The sequence below is a fragment of the Mesoplodon bidens genome (assembly GCF_964165515.1).
Source record: "Mesoplodon bidens genome assembly, chromosome: 10".
Taxonomy (NCBI): domain Eukaryota; kingdom Metazoa; phylum Chordata; class Mammalia; order Artiodactyla; family Ziphiidae; genus Mesoplodon; species Mesoplodon bidens.
Window position 1 is genome coordinate 19,191,444 of NC_138172.1, and position 19,110 is coordinate 19,210,553.

The window sequence follows — 19,110 nt, forward strand, 5'->3', positions numbered from 1 at the left end:
CACTGAGCACGTGGAACTGGGGGAACCAGGATAGCAGAGGAGGGTGTCCCCAACCACAAAAGCCATGCCGGCGCGTGCGGAAGGCAGCGGCGGGCGCTGCCTGCGTGGCGCCCGGGGCGGGGGCGCGGGGGCCCGCGGCAGCACGTGCGCGGTGAGGACGCGGGCCGGGCCGGGTGGGCGCGGGAGGTGTGCCCGCGCCGTGGGCCCCGCGCGTGCGGCTGCCCGGGCGGCGGCGTGAGTCACGGCGGGGCTCGGCTTTATAGCCGCCGGCAGGCTCGCGCGAGACGCCCGCCCGCTCCGCGCTCCAACCCGCACGCCCCCAACGGCCCCCCAACCGCCGCCCAGGCCCGAGGGCGCCATGAGTAGCCCGCGCTGCGCCCCGCTGCTGCTCCTGCTACTGCTGCCGCCGCTGCTGCTCAAGCCCCCCGCGGCGGACGCCGCCGTCATCACCGGGGTAAGCAGCCCCCGGTGCACCTGTCCGCCCGGGCCGCGCGCGCCCGAGAGGCACCGGGTGGGGGGCGGGGTGGCGACCGCAACGGGGAGGCGGGGGCCACCGGGAGGGTCATCCCGGGTGGGGACTCCTGCTCCAGTCGCCCTTTGGCGCAGTTGAAAAAGTGCCCTGCTCCCAAAGCCGCGGACGGCCGGGACATCGGGCGCTCCCTGGAGGAAAAAGTGACCACAGTCTCACCTCACCACCTTCATCACCACCTTCTCCCGCTTGCTTCCCCCTCTCTCCTCGTGTTTGGTCTGTTTTTCTCTTAAGCTGAAAGAAGTTTCCTTTCGCGGTTTTCTCAAGCACTTTCCCCAGACGTTCCAGGCTCTATCCTTAAAATTTTAGTGTCCTGAAATGCAGAGGGGCAAGACCAGTACCCCCCAGTCCCGGGAGCCTTAATTCTGTAGTCAAGGAGTTTGCTCCCCGAAGCATCCTCCGCAAAAACCCTTGGAAATAACTTGGTCCGAGCACATATGTGCACTTGGAAAAGCAATGTGGCCGCTGCCTTCTGGGTTCCAGGTTTTTTGGTTTGTTTTTTGTTTTTCCAGCGTCCCGAGGTTCTCCCTGTAAAGTTTTCCACTTCCAGTTATTGATAAAGCACCTCCAGTGCTCTGGCTTAATTATGGAGTAGGTTGCCATGTAGATGTTGAGTTTAGAGAGGTGTCTTCATCATTTGTAGAAGTAGGAACTAGTTCAGTTCTCTTCTGCGTCCACCAACAATTTTCTTTGTGTGGATCCGAAGGATGAGTTTACAGCACAAGATAAAAATGTCTAGTCTACGTCAACAATGCAAAATCGCTACCATTTCCTGATCGTTAAATGCTTAACTCTTCTTTTTTAAATCTGAAATTATTTTACACCTCCATTAAATTATTTCAAATATCTAAGTGCACACAATAGGGTTTAAATAAAACTTCTGTGTTTGAAATGATGATACACAGATAATGAAATAACATTTAACTTTAAGGGAAATGTCATTGTCTTGAGAAAATTAAGCTCTGTTGTCTCCATGTTAGTTAATAGGCTTATAGCCCATTGAAAGTCCTCATACTAGAACAGTATTTGGTTGCAGCTAATAGATATTTGGGTTACAGCCAAGAGATGCTTAATTATAAGCATTGTGATATTTATTAGAATAGTTTGTAGAGATTTTTACAAATGTATTTGAATAGCTTTGTCAGTCCCTGTGGTTGAGAAAAAGTTTTTACAGGTCTTTCGAATACATGAGAATTGAAACCTGATGGGGTTTTTTCCCCCTCTTCCCCTGCTGGCTCATTTTAAATTTCTCCTAATCCTCTGAGTCCCAGATTCCTTTGTGATATAAGTATCTTTTTGTTCCATTCACAAGACAACAACGCTATTTGAATAGATCAGCAGTGGGTTAAATATGAAGGGCATTAGGAAACAGCTGTCTAATTAAAAATATATAAACCTATGCAATTCTTTGTATTTCTGAGAACTGAAGCTTTTTGTGTTACAAAATGAAATTTTATCACATTGAATGTTTATCTGTTAAGGTTTAGACTGAGCTTATTATATAATTATGTGTGCTGTTTTTCTTGTTTTAAATCAGTGCTACAAAAAAAAGAATTTAAAAAATTTCTCTAAAACAACATGGCAATAAAGAAATGTAGTTATGTTTCCATGACAGGAACCATCTGGAGTCAAATAAAAAACTCAATAACTTATCTAGATATGTCATCTCTAGGCTGTTAAACGTCCAAGTGATTGAATTTTAAGAGATTTTGGCTGAATTTTGATTGTCATATTAAAAGAGCTAGTGGGGCTTCAGAATTCCTGCTCTTGAGCATCTGTTGAAATAAAATATTGCCTGAAACCTCCACCTTAAATATTTACTTTTTTGGGGGTAGTATATGTAATTATTTTTAAATTGATTTGTATGGCCACATAAATTTGTTAAAGCAGTGTTGGAAAAGATTGTGTATTGAACGTCTCATTTATGGAATGTAATGGCTACATATGTGAGATTTCTGGCATTCAAATAAAAATTGGAAAAGTAGGTATGTTTATATATTTTCCTATAAATGTTCAAACACCCCAAGATGAAAATTGTAGTTTAAATCCAGATATTTGTTTTAAATAGCTCGAGAAAAAATTCTTATGGAGGAAAGAAAACCAACTCTAAAGCAAGATAGTTGATCACTTTTGACGAAAAAATAGTGAATAAGAGTGTGCCCATATATTTCCATTTTGAGAAGTTATAGCTGTCCCCACAACCAAGAACTCTGAAGAAGTGTTTTAGTTGTTTCCATTAAATCTACATTTAAAATTTGTGTCTAAATTATACACTTTTTAGCTTCTTACGTATATAGTACAGGATGCTTTTACCTTATCACTAGCAAAACATTACTGCACACCATTCAAACAAAGCATCCTATTTATGGTTGGTTCTAGGAGAGAAGAATAGTTCTTCAGATCTATTTTCATGCAAATAAGTTTAGACTTCATTATTTACTTCTATTTAGTCAAGTATGGAAATTCTTCCATAGTTAATTCTTTGATTATATGTATTTACAATTTTTTATATCAGCAACAATGGTCTTGAGTAATCACTGTTGATAATTGCATCTGTCGCTTGCATGGGTCTTATAGGATAGTTCAGGTAATTTTGTAATGTACACATATGTATATCCTAAGCCAATAATTTCCTTTTTGCAGGTTACTCACCTGGAAAAGAGTAATATAAGGCAAAAAGTCTTGGTCTGTCCATTCTCAACCTGTGAGATTTCTTTCTTTCAAAAGAAAATGGTGAAAATTAAGTCAGTGGTGTAAGAAACATCAAATCTCGTGAACCAAAATGCAAATATTTGAAAGAGAAAATGAGTAGTATTTCAAAAATCTACATCAGTGCCTTTATGGGTCTGGAGCATTTCATGCCAGATTTAGAGACGATTTAAATCCCTTTTTAAAATTGGGCCCAATGTATTCTGCAGTTAATAGTCATAAGATCTTGTGATTCGATTTATGTAGTTCCTAATGGCCATGTATGGTAAAAGACTAATATAGACATGTTCTTCAAATTCAAAGCCGATTCATCCATGAAGCACAAGAAAAAGAGAGCTCATTTTGTTTTTTAAAAATCTTGTGGTTTAAGATTTTCATAATGTGTGGGCCATTATTTAGGCGATTTTTTTTTTTTTTTTTTTTTACCCAAGTGGGAAAATCACTTCTGGTCAGATTTTGTTGTAAATATGTTCAAGCAAATGAAGATAACAGTTCTTTTTTTATATGTAAGATTATTAAAATCATAGCGGTTGGATATTAAAAGGGCATTTTTTTTTACTGCTAATTTTAGATCCCCTTAGCCTGAGTCATTCCTGTTATCTGTATTTATCTGTTTGCTTATTACATTTCAGGCCTGCGACAAGGACCCCCAGTGTGGTGGAGGCATGTGCTGTGCTGTTAGTATCTGGGTTAAGAGCATACGGATTTGCACACCGATGGGCAAAGTGGGAGACAGCTGCCATCCGCTGACTCGTAAAGTTAGTATATGTATTTGTGTTCTTGGTGGTTCTCTTACATTGCAGTAACTCAACTCTGAGCAAGGCCTGTGTGACATGAAACCCAGGGTAACGTGCTAGAAGTTGGGAATCAGAGAAGTTGAAGTGGAAAACCACTTCCTCACTCCTTTCCCTTTCCATTTGAGAGAATTGTATCCTTTACCATGCTTATTCTATTAATCATTTACATATCATGCTTCTCGTGGCATTAGAAACATTTCATGAAAATAATTTCAAACACTTAAATTTGCTTAAAAAATTTTAGGAGATACATATATGTATATACTGTTTATGCTTCTTTGCAGAAATCAGAGTATGCAAGCTCTTGAAAAGACTTTTAACGTCAGACTTACCAAAAAGGCAGAAGTAAATAAGTTTGTGTTTTGGTTTTTGCAGAAAATCATCCATGATGCAATCACTCTTGTATCTTAACTTGAAAGTCCTATATTTTGACTCTCTCCACAGGATGCCTTGTTCACAACCATGGAGGTTCATGATATTTAACTTGCCAATTTATGATCTAACAGCTCAATATCACGATGCCCTGAACACCACTTTTGAAAAGTTATTGCCAAAAAGTGGCAGGACCGGTGGCAGGACTGGACAGGGCTTTAGAGGTTGTGTCCCCAGGGGTTGCAGACTCTCCTGACTGCAGGGGTCGGGCAGCTGTACGTGACTTCTGGAAGGGGGTGGGTGGCAGGCAGGAGAGAGCAGAGAAGTTTGTGGAGCCTGGAGAATCCTTGCCCTTCAGATTCAAAACGTTTGAAATACAGTATGTGTACAGCCAGATCCCCCAGGGATGCCAGGTTGCAGGTGCCTTGCTCTTCTAGTGGTACATCTTCATTTACCCAACAGTTATGTGGGGTGCAGGGGCAGGGATGTGTGCTGAAGGACAAGTCCCAGGCCTGGTGGCTCGTTGGCAGCGAGTTCAGTCCCCTGCAGTGTCCTCTCTACACGTGGTATCCTCTCGTCTTAAAATAGGTTGACCGTTTTCAAAGCAAGCTGGATTCCACCTTCTGCTTTTTTTTTTTTTTTTCCCACACGTGGCTTAGGGTTTAAAACTGTAGTAGCGCCAAACATCTTTCCCAGCCTCCAGAGTTACAGATAACAGCTAATATTTTGACTCTCTTGGAATGAAATAAGGAAGGACGTATATTGGCTTGGGTTTCGCTCTGTGCGCTGTAGTGGGGACCCTGGTTGATTGGACCCATCTGAGGACGGCATTGGGCTCTCCTGTGGTTTCCTTGAGAAACACTTCCTGTTGTGTTTAGACCTTTCCTCCCCGTGAGCCGGTCTTGTCGTTTGTAAGCATGATATGCACCTTTTATTCTTGGCCATTTTGAGACAGGAAATGTTTTAAACCGTTAGTTGTCTGGCTCCGTGCCAGACTCCACCCCGCCTCCCCACCCCGGGTGGGGAGGGGTGGTGAAGCCCCAGCCGCCTTTGACCTTGATCTCAGTTTTTATCATCAGCCTTATCCAACGAGAGTCATCTTTTGTCCATTGGAGTCGCTGTTGCTGAAAAGTTGACTCTTAACTCACCCTCCTTTAAGACTTACGTTGTCGGGCTTCCCTGGTGGCGCAGTGGTTGAGAGTCCACCTGCCGATGCAGGGGACATGGGTTCGTGCCCCGGTCCGGGAAGATCCCACATGCCACGGAGCGGCTGGGCCCGTGAGCCATGGCCGCTGAGCCTGCACGTCCGGAGCCTGTGCTCCACAACGGGAGAGGCCACAACAGTGAGAGGCCCGCGTACCGCAAAAAAAAAAAAAAATACCAAAAAGACTTACGTTGTTTTCGTACAGTGTTAGTATAACCTCACGTGCCCCAGGTACTAGAATCTTGGGGCCAGTTTGCTAAAGCGAGTGAAGAGTGACACATTCTGGGGTGCCGCTCGGCCGCTCGTTGGATGCAGTGGTGTACCAGACACTGGATACTAAGTGTTGTGGATGTGTTTCTCACGTAATACTCACAGGAAGCCTGCGAAGAAAGATTTACTTTTGTCCTATTTTCCGTGCAACAACATTCGGCCTCAGAGGAGCTCAGTAAGTGGCTGAGGTCCCAAGGTGATAGGTCAGAGGGCAGGCTGTGGATTTCACTTCTGTCTGATGCTCCATCTTCTGTGTGGTCTTAACCACTATATTCTTCTACATCCGTGAAAGCTGTCGTCGTGTTTAATTTGAACATGTTTTTCAGTGCAGTTAACCCAAACTGGTTTGTGTGGGGAAGATGCTCACTGAGGTGAGGGACAATGGTCCAGAGTTGGCACCTGTCTCATCCTGTAGTTCCGATGAGTTTTCCAAATCTGAGATATTTTGACAAGAGAACCAGATTCTGCCTCCCCGGGTTCCTCTAGTTTCTAGTTGAGGTTTAGTGCAAGGTCAGTTCTGAAAGGAAACAAAGTCATTCTCCTGCCGTAAACCCAGATACATCTCTGTGCTGTGTTTTTATCACACTTAATAACGAAGTCTATAATAACAGAGTAGTGTTTTCCTAATAGAATTAAGTGATAAAAAAACTGAAATACTGAAAAAATAAGATTTTTTTTTTTTTTTTTTTTTTGGCGTTACGCGGGCCTCTCACTGCTGTGGCCTCTCCCGTTGCGGAGCACAGGCTCCGGACGCGCAGGCCCAGCGGCCATGGCTCACGGGCCCAGCCGCTCCGCGGCATGTGGGATCCTCCCGGACCGGGGCACAAACCCACGTTCCCTGCATTGGCAGGCGGACTCTCAACCACTGCGCCACCAGGGAAGCCCTGAAAAAATAAGATTTTAATGTCAGATCTGAACTTACCCCTTTTTCAGATGCCCACTTGAAATGTGTTTCTAGACCTCAAAGTTACAGCTTTTCATATTGGTTATTTTTCTGTCTTGAAAACACATTTTCATAGGTCATTTCAATGACCGAGTTCTAGTCCCAGAGTTGTTACTTGTCTTGGGCGAAATTTATCCCGGTGAAAATGTAGTTCTTCAAGAGTATCTTTCAATTATATTCTGTTCAAAACAACTCAAGAACAAACATTTTTTAATAAACGTATCCTGGTGAAACTCCACTCTGAAGTTTTAGAGCTCATTAGTAGATAGTAAAAACGTAGATAGAAAATTCTTTTTAATGCGATGTGTTTATTATTTTTACCTCCCTGTTTTCTTTTTGTTTGGTTAAAAAAAAAAGTAGATTAACTCTGACTGTGGTCCCGGGTATTGGTACTTTAAAAACGCGGGCTGTGAATAGGTGAGGACTACACCTGCTCAAATTTTAAACTTTCCATTCTGGTTTGGTCTTGACATTAGCCACAGATGTTTGTTTATTTTGATAAAGTGAACAGTATTTGTTGAATGAAACTGAGACCTGTAAGTAGAAACTGGTAGCCCCTGAGTTTATTTTACTGTTTTGTTTCAGATGTATCAATTAACTTTTAGAGTTTACAGTCACTGCTAGGCTATGATTTTGTAATTGTAAAGTTTTTAACTTCACATTTGATAATTAAAAAATAGAATAAAATATGTCTACTTAAAAAGAATAGGATGCATGTTTTCTAAACACATTTTTAGGCAAATAATAGTTTTAACGTGTATTGATTTTTAACAATTAGTTTTTTAATGATTAAGAATGCATTACTAAATCATATGTCTACTGGGAATACTTTGTTGTTTAAGAAACATTCTTTTCTATTAATACCCACACTTCTAGAGTTTATAAAGATTAGCCATGTCCATCCCATTCTGATTACTCATTGGCTTTGGAAGTTTAGAATTATGTGACTAGTACTTTTATTCTTATTGCTTATTATTTTATGAAAAAATTTTAAATTTAAACAACTATGTTTCCTTCAAAAAATTAATCTTGTTTTTAAATTTCATTCCATTTTTTATGTTAACATTTTTAGCCCTCATTTTGGTTTTCTATTTTTATTTTTGAGCTGCACTTTAAAACTTGAGTAATACATTTTCCTTTCCTGAAGCAAAATATTTCTGATTAAAACCTGGGTCTTGTTCATGTAAAAAAAAAAAAAAAAAAAGGAAGAATTAAAAAGTGATTCGCTGTTTCTATTTCAGAACCAACTTATGGTGAAACGTTATAGACATAATTTCCGAATAGAGTATAAAATTTTGTTAAATACTGACTAAAATATAACTAATATAAGTGCAAAATTTAGCGAAAGATGGGTGGAAGAATACAAAGTATGCTCATTTGCTGTCACAGATGCCAAGAGCCACTGTCTGCATTTGCTCTCTCAGGACAGCTTCATGGCCATGATTACAGGTTCAGATTGGCAGAGAGACTCACAAGACATGAATATGCTTTAGGTTAATACGGGGTTTCTCAACCTGGGCTCTTTTGACATTTTACACTGGATGACGCTTTGTTGTAGGAGCCGCCCTGTGCATTGTAGGATGTTTATTAGCAGCACCTCTGGCCTCCACCCCCTAGATGACAGTAACACCCCGTCCCAGCTGTGCCCAAAAGTGCCGCCAGACCTTGCCACACGTTCCCTGGGCGGGGAGGACGGGGGTGTTGGAGGCGGCTGGAATCACCCCGGTTGAGCATGCCTGTCTAATACTTCATTTACATAGCCTTACAGGACACAGCATAGGAGGTACAGCATCTTCGCCTCCTTGGGAACTCATCAGCTCCCCGAGCACACAGCTTCTTTTGCCCTCTCGTCCACACAAGTGCTGTGGCTGCCGTGCATGATTGCCAGGGTGTGCGCGCGTGTGTGCGCGCGCGTGTGTGTGTGTGTTGGGGGGGTCCCCTTGACTCATAGAAACTACCACTCATTTCTTGCAAATCTTTTATGATCCCCCTAGTTCCAGAGGCTCAAGGCTCCCCCAACTCAAGTGCAGTTTCACCCAACCAGTGAGGCTGACCCACCATTGCCTGCTTTTCTTTACTTTCTCTGGGGACACACTGCAGTGGGAGGCCCAGGTCCGTGTCAGGTCGGCCTCCATCAACCCGGGCCCCAGGTTAACCCTCTACTCACAGGATGGGAGCAGATAAAGTACTGCATGATTTAGGGTTATGTGAATATACTCCAAAAAAATTAGAAGAAACAATTTAGAACTTTACCAAATTAAGATACAGTGGCACTCTTCATAGCTATTAAAACCAGAAGCTGTGGGACTTGTCATTTTTATTTTATGCACTGTTACACCATTTGAATTTTTTTGAGCTATGTACTTCTATTGAAAAAGTTGTAACAAGCCTGGTTTTATTAAGATTAAAATTGTAATAGGGCCAGTGCTTTTTATGTCACGTGACTAGGCTTTTCTGCACGTATCCCATTATGTTTCCTTCTTTAACACAATTGGCTCTGTTTTGAGAGACAGCACGAATAGTACTTCTGTTTCATATCAGGACTGTTTTCTCTTTAAAAGTGCTGTGAATGTATTGGGAATCATGCCTTCTCAAGAGTGCTGAAGGTTCTGCGTCGGTAACTTCTAGAATTTGCTGGTTGGAAACCTAGACTGTTAGAAACATTGGCTTGAGTGTATAGTTGATTCTAAAGTAAACCATCACGTTGGTACTGAGTGATGAGCTCCTTGGCTCTATTTGTACATCCGAAGATGCATCTTCCATGAACACTTTCTCATGCATGTGTGACTGTCAGACACCTATTAGATTTGTCATACAGTGAATGTAGAGCTAGCAGTGAATGGACCAGTCAAGAAACGGGCAAGTTATCTATGGGGTGTATCGTGTCAGAAATCGAGGTCTGTGTGGTTAAGAGCCCATAGATGGAGGAGAAAACTGCTACAGGCTGGTCCAGTGACGAAAGGCTCAGAGGAAGGAGGGAGAAACACAGACTGTATCTTGAAAAAGCATAAAAATAAGAAAAGGGCATTCAGGTATAAAGGGACCTGCAAGAGAATCTAATCATTATGTTAAGTTCAGTTGGAGCAGATCTAGGTTGACGCTTCCACAATCTTGGTGCTCTCAGTAAGAAAAAGAATAACACAGAGATATTTTTGAAGGTTTCACAAAAGCACACGACCTAGTGAGCACGTTGCCAGGGCCCCTCCTAGACCCTGGAGGGACCCTATGTAAGCGAGAGCCTTTGGCTTCCGAGTTCGGTGGCATTGATCAGTGCCAGGCAGGGGGGCTCGGGGTGAAGGGGGAGCTCCAGGACCTGAGAAGTTCACCCCTTTACCTTCAGGGAGGTCACAGCCTGTGGTGGGCGCAGGAGATAGGACCCATTCGAGAAAATATTTGTTAAATGCCTACGTGCCAAGCAGAGTGCTGTGTCCTCAGAGACAAGAGTCCCTTTCTTCCCAGAGCCTGGAGTCTGGGCCTGGTGGGATTCGGAAGAAGATGGAGCTGGGTTTGACTGTGACACTTTCCTTTTCTATCTGGGTAACCTCAGTCAGGTGCGTTAGTTCACCTCAAGAGGAGGCCACTTGGGGGCTTCCCTGGTGGCGCAGTGGTTGAGAGTCTGCCTGCCGATGCAGGGGACACGGGTTTATGCCCCGGTCCGGGAAGATCCCACATGCCGCGGAGCGGCTGGGCCCGTGAGCCATGGCCGCTGAGCCTGCGCCTCCGGAGCCTGTGCTCCACAACGGGAGAGACCACAACAGTGAGAGGCCCGCGTACCGCAAAAAAAAAAAAAAAAAAAAAAAAGAGGAGGCCACTTGGCTTGTGTCAAAACAAGGCAGAAATCTGGCTCCCGCTTTGGTGTGACATTCATAGATGATGCCTTGATGTGGCCCGGCCCGTGGCAGGCTGCCAGCGTTATTTCTTTTTTCTGCTGCTTTTGCTGAGGACGACCCACGTGACAGGCCAAAGAGTGACCATGGTGTCGAGATGCACAGAGCACCACACTGAAACCAAGAGGGCACTTCTTAGTACCTGAAACTACCTTACTGGGTATCTGTCATTAAAATTTAAGTTCCATGGAGGGCAGAGGCCTTTCCTGTTTGGTTCGTCACTGTATCTGCAGCACCAAAAATAGGGTCTGATATGTTGGTGACACTCAGTAAATGCCTGTTGAATGAATGAATAAAAGACACATGCTCGGTGTTCTCCATGTATACAGTTGGACACCCTTATTACAGTTAGAGCTCACTTGTTCCAGGCTCCTTGGATATCGCTGTCTGTGTTCATTTTTCTCAACCTCAGCACCGCTGACATTTTTTGGACCTTTTTTTAGACCAGATAATTCTTTGCTGTGGATACTGTCCTGTGAGCTGTGGGATGTTTAGCAACATCCTTGGCCTGTACCCACTGGGTGCCGGTCTGCCCCCTCCCCTCATTTGTGACACACAAAAATGTCTCTGGACGTTACCAGATGTCCCCTGGGGGGCTGGGGGCAGAGTCGCCCCAAACTGAGAACCACTGGTTCGTGTAGTAGTTTGGGGCTCGGTGCAAGGAATCTCTCAGACCTCAGGGTCCGGAAAGGATCCTGGAGGTCATAGGTATAGCGCCTCATACCGTCCACTTGTAATTGTCCAGGCCACTCCTGCCGCCTCCACCTCCTCTGACATAGTCTCGGTGGCAACAAATGAGCCAGCTATCCGTGGGCCTTCCGGCACACACAGTGACAGAACCATTCTAGCACGCGTCTGCATGGAGCCGATGGCCAAGGTGCCCCTGAGTAGACGCTGTCATTAGAGCCTTGAAAATAACGCCCTTGCAAAAGGACAACGGAAGCGGAATGGCTCTGCCTGTTCACCTCATACCTCCCCTGCCGTCCTACTGCTTCCCTTTCTTCCCTGTGTATTTATGATCTCAACCATCTCCCTGGCCCTTCCAGAACCATTTTGGAAATGGAAGGCAGGAAAGAAGAAAGAGGAAGAGAAGAAAAAGGAAAAAGGAGGTAAGGAGAACATGAGCATGGGAGCACCCAAAGATAATGCCCAGAGTAATTAGCCTTGACCGTTGTTGGACACCCATAGAACTGGGTCCCTCCGATCAGTTCAACCTAAAAATAAGGTTAGAATGGTTCTGCCACTGTCTGCAGACAGCCTTTTGTTTGATGTATAAAGAAATGATTTAGAGGGCATCTGGAAGTTGCATCTCAGATTTTCTCCTAAGGACAGATCACTGGTGTGGGGCGGCCTCTTTTGGTGGAAAGAATAGGAAATACGCTAGAATGATACCGAAGGTAGAAAGATCCCAGAGGCATGAGTCTGTAAGACTCTCTCATGTTACCCTGAATTGGGTAATTTGCCATCCCATTTCTTTGAATATCCATTGCCTCCAGCCAGGCCTGGGGTTAAACTTTCTCCCTATCACTTGCAAAGCATGCAGGTTCTCAAGAGGGCACCACCCCTACAGGGGGAAGAATGGTTTTTGCTCTTTGCCTCTAGAAAGCATACGTGTTTCGAGGGTCCTCCACTTGCTGAGGCACAGAGAACCACCACACCAGTTGCTGGTTGACCCTCCTCAACCCAGCTTCACCCAAGACATGAGCAGGGCTCTTAGAAATAGCAATTGAACGGCTCTTGGAATGAAGCTGACCTTTCACTGCTGGTTCTCCCTAAGCCCAGATTTGCTTTATTGCATTTCTGCAAATCGAGCTTGCCTCCTTCCCTAATTGTCCTCTTATTATCCCCTTGCCCCACCCAGAATTTTGACTTCGTCTCACATCTTTTTTTTGGCGGGGGGAGGTATGGTTTCTGGGGGTTTTTTTTTTTCTTTTTTTCTTTTTGCGGTATGCGGGCCTCTCACTGTTGTGGCCTCTCCCGTTGCGGAGCACAGGCTCCGGATGCGCAGGCCCAGCGGCCATGGCTCACGGGCCCAGCCGCTCCGCGGCATATGGGATCCTCCCAGACCGGGGCACGAACCCGTATCCCCTGCATCGGCAGGCGGACTCTCAACCACTGCGCCACCAGGGAGGCCCTCTGGGGGTTTTTTATAGATTTTTTTTTTTTTTTTGGCCGCGCTGTGCGGCTTGTGGAATCTCAGTTCCCTGAGCAGGGATTGAACCCAGGCCACAGCAGTGAAAGCACCAAATCCTAACCACTAGACCACCAGGGAACTCCCTCACATATTTGCACAAATGTATGAATTTATATATTTCTCATTATCAGTGAATTTTTATTTGCTCACTGTATACATGTGGTTGTGCCCATAACGTTATGTTCTTGTCAAGGAGCTTCAGTCACAGGACGCTCTAAAAAGAATTAAAATGAGAACAAGTAGAAGGCAGTGTAGCTTACTGGTTGAAAGCTTGGTCCCTCAGGTCCCCCTGCCAGCCAAGCTTCAAGTTCTGGATATGTGACCTTGGGCAAGCTCCTAATCTCTCTGTGCCTCAGTCTCTTGTCTGTAAAATGGGTAAATTAAAGTATTTGCCATCTTCACAGAGTGGTCGTAAGGATGGAAAAGGATAATACATTAAAAAAGTGCTGAGCTAGTTTGATGAATAGTTAATACTCAATAAACACTAGCTATTATTATTCAAAGATTTCTCAACAAAGTTTTTTTTTTTTTTTTTTTTAACATTTCCTGCTCTGACTCAGTTTTCTTTTTTATTTTAGGTTCCATTTTTTGGACGGAGAATGCATCACACGTGTCCATGCCTGCCTGGCTTAGCCTGTTCACGGACTTCGTTTAACCGATATACTTGTTTAGCCCGAAAGTAACCACTTTAGAGGAGAAACTTTAAATGTGAACAGCCACACGATGTCCGTAAAGTCTGTTTACCTGTGATTGTGCCAAACAAATAATATGCCAGAAAGAAATGCTATTGCTTCCTCAACTTTCCAAGTAACGTTTTCCTCTTTGATTTTTAAGTGATGTGTTACTTTTCTTTTTTTTTTAATCGAAAGCGGATTTATGTTTTGAACAGAAATGTAAAGTGCAAGGCATTATGGAACCAGTTCTCATTTTCCTGTTTGTGTTTTGGTTTGGCTTTTTTTTAATGCCAATAACTTGTCCATTTTCACAGAAGTGCGGAGAATAGGAATTTGATATTTTGGTACAGAAACTTTCTTTTTCTTAAAACACCCCTGCCCCACTGCGTGCGCACACACACACGCGCACACACACACACACACACACACACATCTTGGTCTCTTTCCCTCACTCCTCAGTGAGTTTTAAGACTCTCATTTTATTGTTTTGCATTTCCCTCTGACCCTCTAGCAGTTTAAAGTGGGGATCCACATCCTTGAGCTTGCTGGCAGAATCACTGATGAGAATCAAGCTTTTTGCCTGATACTTAAACAGTGAAAAAGAATGTGTAGTTGAACTAGACCCCCCAAACTTCTCTTATAGGGAGTGGAGGCAGGGGTGCTTCTGAACTTTAACTGAACCTGCTTATGCAAGTGGGTTTCAGGTCTGCGGTTTGACTAGTATGAGGACAGAAAGAATGGGAAGTCAAATTAATTTAGTCCAGATTTCTAGATTTGGGATTTTTTTTAAAGACTTTTCCAGTACAATATTACATTTATTTCTTTACCTTTTTTTTTTTTTTTTTGTGGTACGCGGACCTCTCACTGCTGTGGCCTCTCCCGTTGTGGAGCACAGGCTCCAGACACGCAGGCTCAGCAGCCATGGCTCACGGGCCCAGCCTCTCCGCGGCATGTGGGATCCTCCTAGACCGGGGCACGAACCCATGTCCCCTGCATCGGCAGGCGGACTCTCAACCACTACGCCACCAGGGAAGCCCCCTTTTTTCCTTTTTATAAAGTTTTTTGTTTTTTTTAACGAAAATCTCCTAGTTAGAGATGTTCTAGAAAATGTCACTTGAAGAGGAAGTATTGATTTTAATCTGGCATAACACTAGTTATCATTTTTAAATCGGTATTAAGTTGTCATTTAAACTTCATTTGTAACCCAAAGGTCTGTTGTAACGGATTGCCTGACATCCCGTCATTTGTACCTGTATCAATATTGCTGTGTAAAAATTCTGTATCAGAATAATGATGGTACTATATATCATTTGATTTATTTTTAATACCATATGCTTATTTTTGTCGCAGCTGTCAGTTTTTATTACAAGCAGATTTCTATATAGCCCACGTTCTAAAATGGGTAAAGACTCCAAAGTTGGTAATATAGCACTAACGGTGTGTACGTTTTCATTTTACGTACAGGAAAGTTCTGTTTGCATGAGTTTTAAGGTAGTATAAAAATAATGTGTTAAATCAGTGAGGTTTTGGAGCATGAAGGAAAATTATGACATGCAAAACTGACTGTAATCAGGAATGGACTCACAGGATTTCACTGTCTCGATTCAGCAAATAGTAACAGGGTGTTGATCACGGGAGGTTAGGCAGGGTGCTAGGTGCTGGCCGTACGGCAATGCCAGTGTAGCCTGGCCTTGAAAAACCCACCAAGTGTTGTAAATGGATTCAACGTTGCAAATAAACAACTTCTGGAATGTGTTTAACTGACTAAAGTGGCCGTGCTAACCCATTAACAGTTGCAAAAAAAAATTGTCCATTTTGTAGTTATTTATTCAGCCAGGGCTTACAAATGCACATTATGTGTAACGTTACCTCTGGAGTAACGTGTCCCATGAGTGTATGGGATTTTGCTGTACTAAGTACCATACTTGGTCATAGAAGGATTACTTTTGGTTCAGTTTAGTTTGGGTTCAAGAAACATTCCTTGGTCAGTTTGTTGGAAAAGAAAAATAGACTTCAAGTGGAATTATGGATAATTTTGCTCAATGCTCTTTTTATATAATGTTCAACATGTCCTTTTTCATAAGTGGTGAAAACTTGATTGGGTCCATCATTCGTTTCCCCCCAGGTTAAAAGACATATAACTTCTATAAAATTTTGCTTTTACATATACCAACTTAATATTTTAAATCGCTACCTAAAATCTTAGACTACATGTACACAGCCAAGAGAACAAATGTGAAGCTTGTGTAGAAAACTTAGAACTGTACCTACTGACTCACTACGATCCAAAGAAAAACAGATCTTTGTCATTTGTTACCTCTCTCCTTCGTTATTATTTTTATTGAGGAGGGTACCCTGCTATTTGGTTATTATTTTTTAACTTGTTACCAAAGTTAGCACCTATCAAACCATCGTTTCAAAAACCTTATGATCATGTTTCATGGAGAGCCTTTAAAATAATTCTGTGCAAAGCACACAAAGTCTTGGGCTATAAAGAAGGTGGTGCTGTTTCTTCCAGTCCCTGGGACAATCACTCACTGAAGCTGGAACTTCGTAGGCCAGAATTTCTAAAAGGAAGGTAAAGTGAGAATTTATGCAAGAAAACTTAAGTCAACTATCTAGTCTGATATAAATATTGTGAATGGATTCTATCCTTTCTAGGGTAGAAATAGACCTTATGCCAGAAGCTACTGACCAAACTCAAATGGACCTTTGGATTTCTTGGCAAACATTGATTTTCATGAAAACTATCATGTCTGACTTGAGCCTTTTTTTAAGAGCAGCATTTTTTTTAACTGTAGAAAAGTATGTGCCAAAACTGTGCCCTTACAAACCCGGTTATCTAACTGAAGACCTTCATCCTTCCCGGCATATCCCTGTGTCTTTTGTTGGAGCTTTACCAAACCAGACCAGTGATAGATGAAACACAAACAGACTTTACTCATCATTGGTTCTATCCTCAGAAATCTTACCCCACTCTTTTCTCACTTCATTTTTCAGAAGATTATAAAGTCAGGGACCATTTTAATGGTTTTCACAAGTGGCGTTTTCTCACGTGACTGAGAACAAGCCTGTTCCCTAGAGACAGTACTGAGGCTGGCGTGAGTGTGTGTGGTTCATTCTTCAAAGCAAACAAGCAAAACAATAACTTCTTCTTATGGAAATTTTTAAACATCAACAAAACTAAACAAAATTGTATGAGGAAGCTTCTATCTCCATCATGCAGCATCTTATCAATAATTAGCGTCTCAATGCCAGTCTTGTTCCACCTCTACCCACCTCCTGCCCCACCCTCAAACCTTCACCTCTCCTGTCTTGTCTCGAATCAAATCAGTTTCGTCCCTTCTCCATAGGGTCCACTGTGAGATGGACAGGCACAGCCTTGTGTGTTGGTAGTAACATCAATCCTTCTTTTATGACGGCTCTCTGCTTAGATGTTGCCCTTTCACTGATCAGCCTGTCCTCCTAAACATTTCCTCTTAAGATATATTTTTGAAATCCCAAGTTGGAGTTCAAAATGGAGGAGCAAAATATTTTCAGACCCAGGATGTGCATATATGAATGAATATTTACTCTTGTATAAAATTTTAAAAGAAAATATTTGCTTCTCAAAGTAAGAAATTTTCACAATAATATTGCTAACTATGTATTGTGATTGGGTTCTGGGAGTTAAATGTTGTCTGCTATCATTAGTCCGTTGGACAACTGATGTTAAATATTCCCTGTTAATTCTCCTGGATTCGGTTAGGGAGGGGGAAAATCCCTGAATGGAAGGTATGGCTGGTAGACTCCAATTGTCTTCCACAATTCATTCATTCATTCTCAAATTCTCTCTCTCTCCCCGCCCCTCCCCCGTCCCTCTCTCTTTTCTCTCTTTCCTCCCTCCCCCCTCCTTTCTCCCTTCTTTCTCTCCTTCCCCTTGCCCCTCCCCCAAGAGGTTTTACCTGGGTACCCGGTCACTCATCTGGACATCTAGAGACTGCATTTACCAGCAACCCTTAGCCAGATATGACTTAGCAGTGGAGCGTGGGCAGAAGTGATATGCCTCACTGCCTTAAAAGTAAATTGCACTCCCCTTCCTCTCCAGCAGGGAGATGCAGAAATGAATCTGGCTCCTTTGGACCCAGAGAGTGAAGGTAGGGCTAACCCACCAGTGGGTCACTGAACGACTTCCTGAAGCAGTCACCCAGCAGCCCAGAGAAGCAGTTCAGCCGATTCAAGGGCTCTGTTAAACACTTCCGCTTCTCCCCTAATCGATATGTATGGAATCATCCCTTTCAAAAGTGCATCATTTGGTTAATACCTCTTTCTGTGATCTGAAAGACTTTGTTTTGGTGTTCTTGCACAGTGGTTACCCTGCAGAAGGTGGACTCAACCCCCAACCCCCGCACATTGGTTTGGATGTTGGGACAGATGCTGCCACACACACTGGGAAGACGTGACAACATTGATGGCTCACGTCGTGGGATTTTCTGGTGAGGACAGAGCAGGTGCACGTCAGCCCAAAGCGGCAACAGCGAGGCAGTTTGGTTGGTTTTCGTTTTTATTATGGTCAGGAGGCAGGGCTGGGTGAGAACTCCTACCTGCTGGGGCGGGGAAGAACAGAGAGGAGAGTGTGAGGCTGGCGCATGGTCAGCGCTCAAACATCCAGAATGGAGTTTTCATCTTTATCGCAGTCCTGAAAAAATACCATGATGAGAAACTGATAACCAAATGGAAGAAGAATCTTCAAATCAGAAATGGTTAAATTCACATTCTTTGGTCACAAGAGCATTCCTGTTCCATACACTAGGAAAATGTGTAAATGTATTTTTTTTAATTTATTTATTTTGGCCGCGTTGGGTCTTTGTTGCTGCGTGTGGGCTTTCTCTAGTTGTGGCGATCGGTGGCTACTCTTCGTTGCGGTGTGCGGTGCAGTGGATTCTCTTGTTGCAGAGCACGGGCTCCAGGCACGTGGGCTTCAGTAGTTGTGGCGCACGAGCTCAGTAGGTGTGGCATGCGGGCTCAGTAACTGTGGCTCATGGGCTCTAGAGCGCAGGCTCAGTAGCTGTGGCACACGGGCTTAATTGCTCCGCGGCATGCGGGATCTTCCCAGACCAGGGATCAAACCCGTGTCCCCTGCCTTGGCAGGCGGATTCCCAACCATTGCACCACCAGGGAAGCCCCTAAATATATTTCTTGCTGCTACTGTTTCAAACTCAAATATGTCATCTACCCACGGATTAAGAAATTCGGGAGACAGAGTCACTGAGGCTCATTACAACCGCACATTTTCTTACGACGTTTAAATGAATTTTAATCTCACCAAGAGGTGCTAGAAAAAAAAGAATACACTTCAAAAGACAGACTTTCAGTGAACGAAGCTGTTTTCCCAACTAGCAAAAAGTAAAGTAACATGCCGTTAGCAGAAGACTAATCACGCCTTTGTATAATTGTGTTCCTTTTAATAGAAGCAGGTATTAAATAAATATATATCTAAAGGTGTTGAATTCTAATATCTTTATAAAACTTATAAAGTAACTTACAAATTT

At 43.4% G+C, this 19,110-nt stretch overlaps 1 protein-coding gene across 3 annotated transcripts; it reads left to right on the forward strand.

Annotated features, from left to right (window-relative positions):
* Nucleotides 1–358: 358 nt before the first annotated feature.
* Nucleotides 359–13,805, forward strand: PROK2 (prokineticin 2; the record flags this gene model as incomplete). 3 transcript variants are annotated; one of them, XM_081246994.1, is made up of 4 exons in its annotated part: nt 359–454; nt 3,871–3,996; nt 11,758–11,820; nt 13,484–13,805. In XM_081246994.1, the coding sequence occupies 4 exons, from the start codon at nt 359–361 to the stop codon at nt 13,586–13,588; spliced, it is 390 nt and encodes a 129-aa protein (XP_081103120.1). In that variant the 3' UTR covers nt 13,589–13,805. The 3 variants fall into 3 exon arrangements, with proteins under 3 accessions (XP_081103120.1, XP_081103121.1, XP_081103122.1); XM_081246995.1 differs by lacking the exon at nt 11,758–11,820; XM_081246996.1 differs by lacking the exons at nt 3,871–3,996; nt 11,758–11,820.
* Between the last annotated feature and the right edge of the window lie 5,305 nt (nt 13,806–19,110).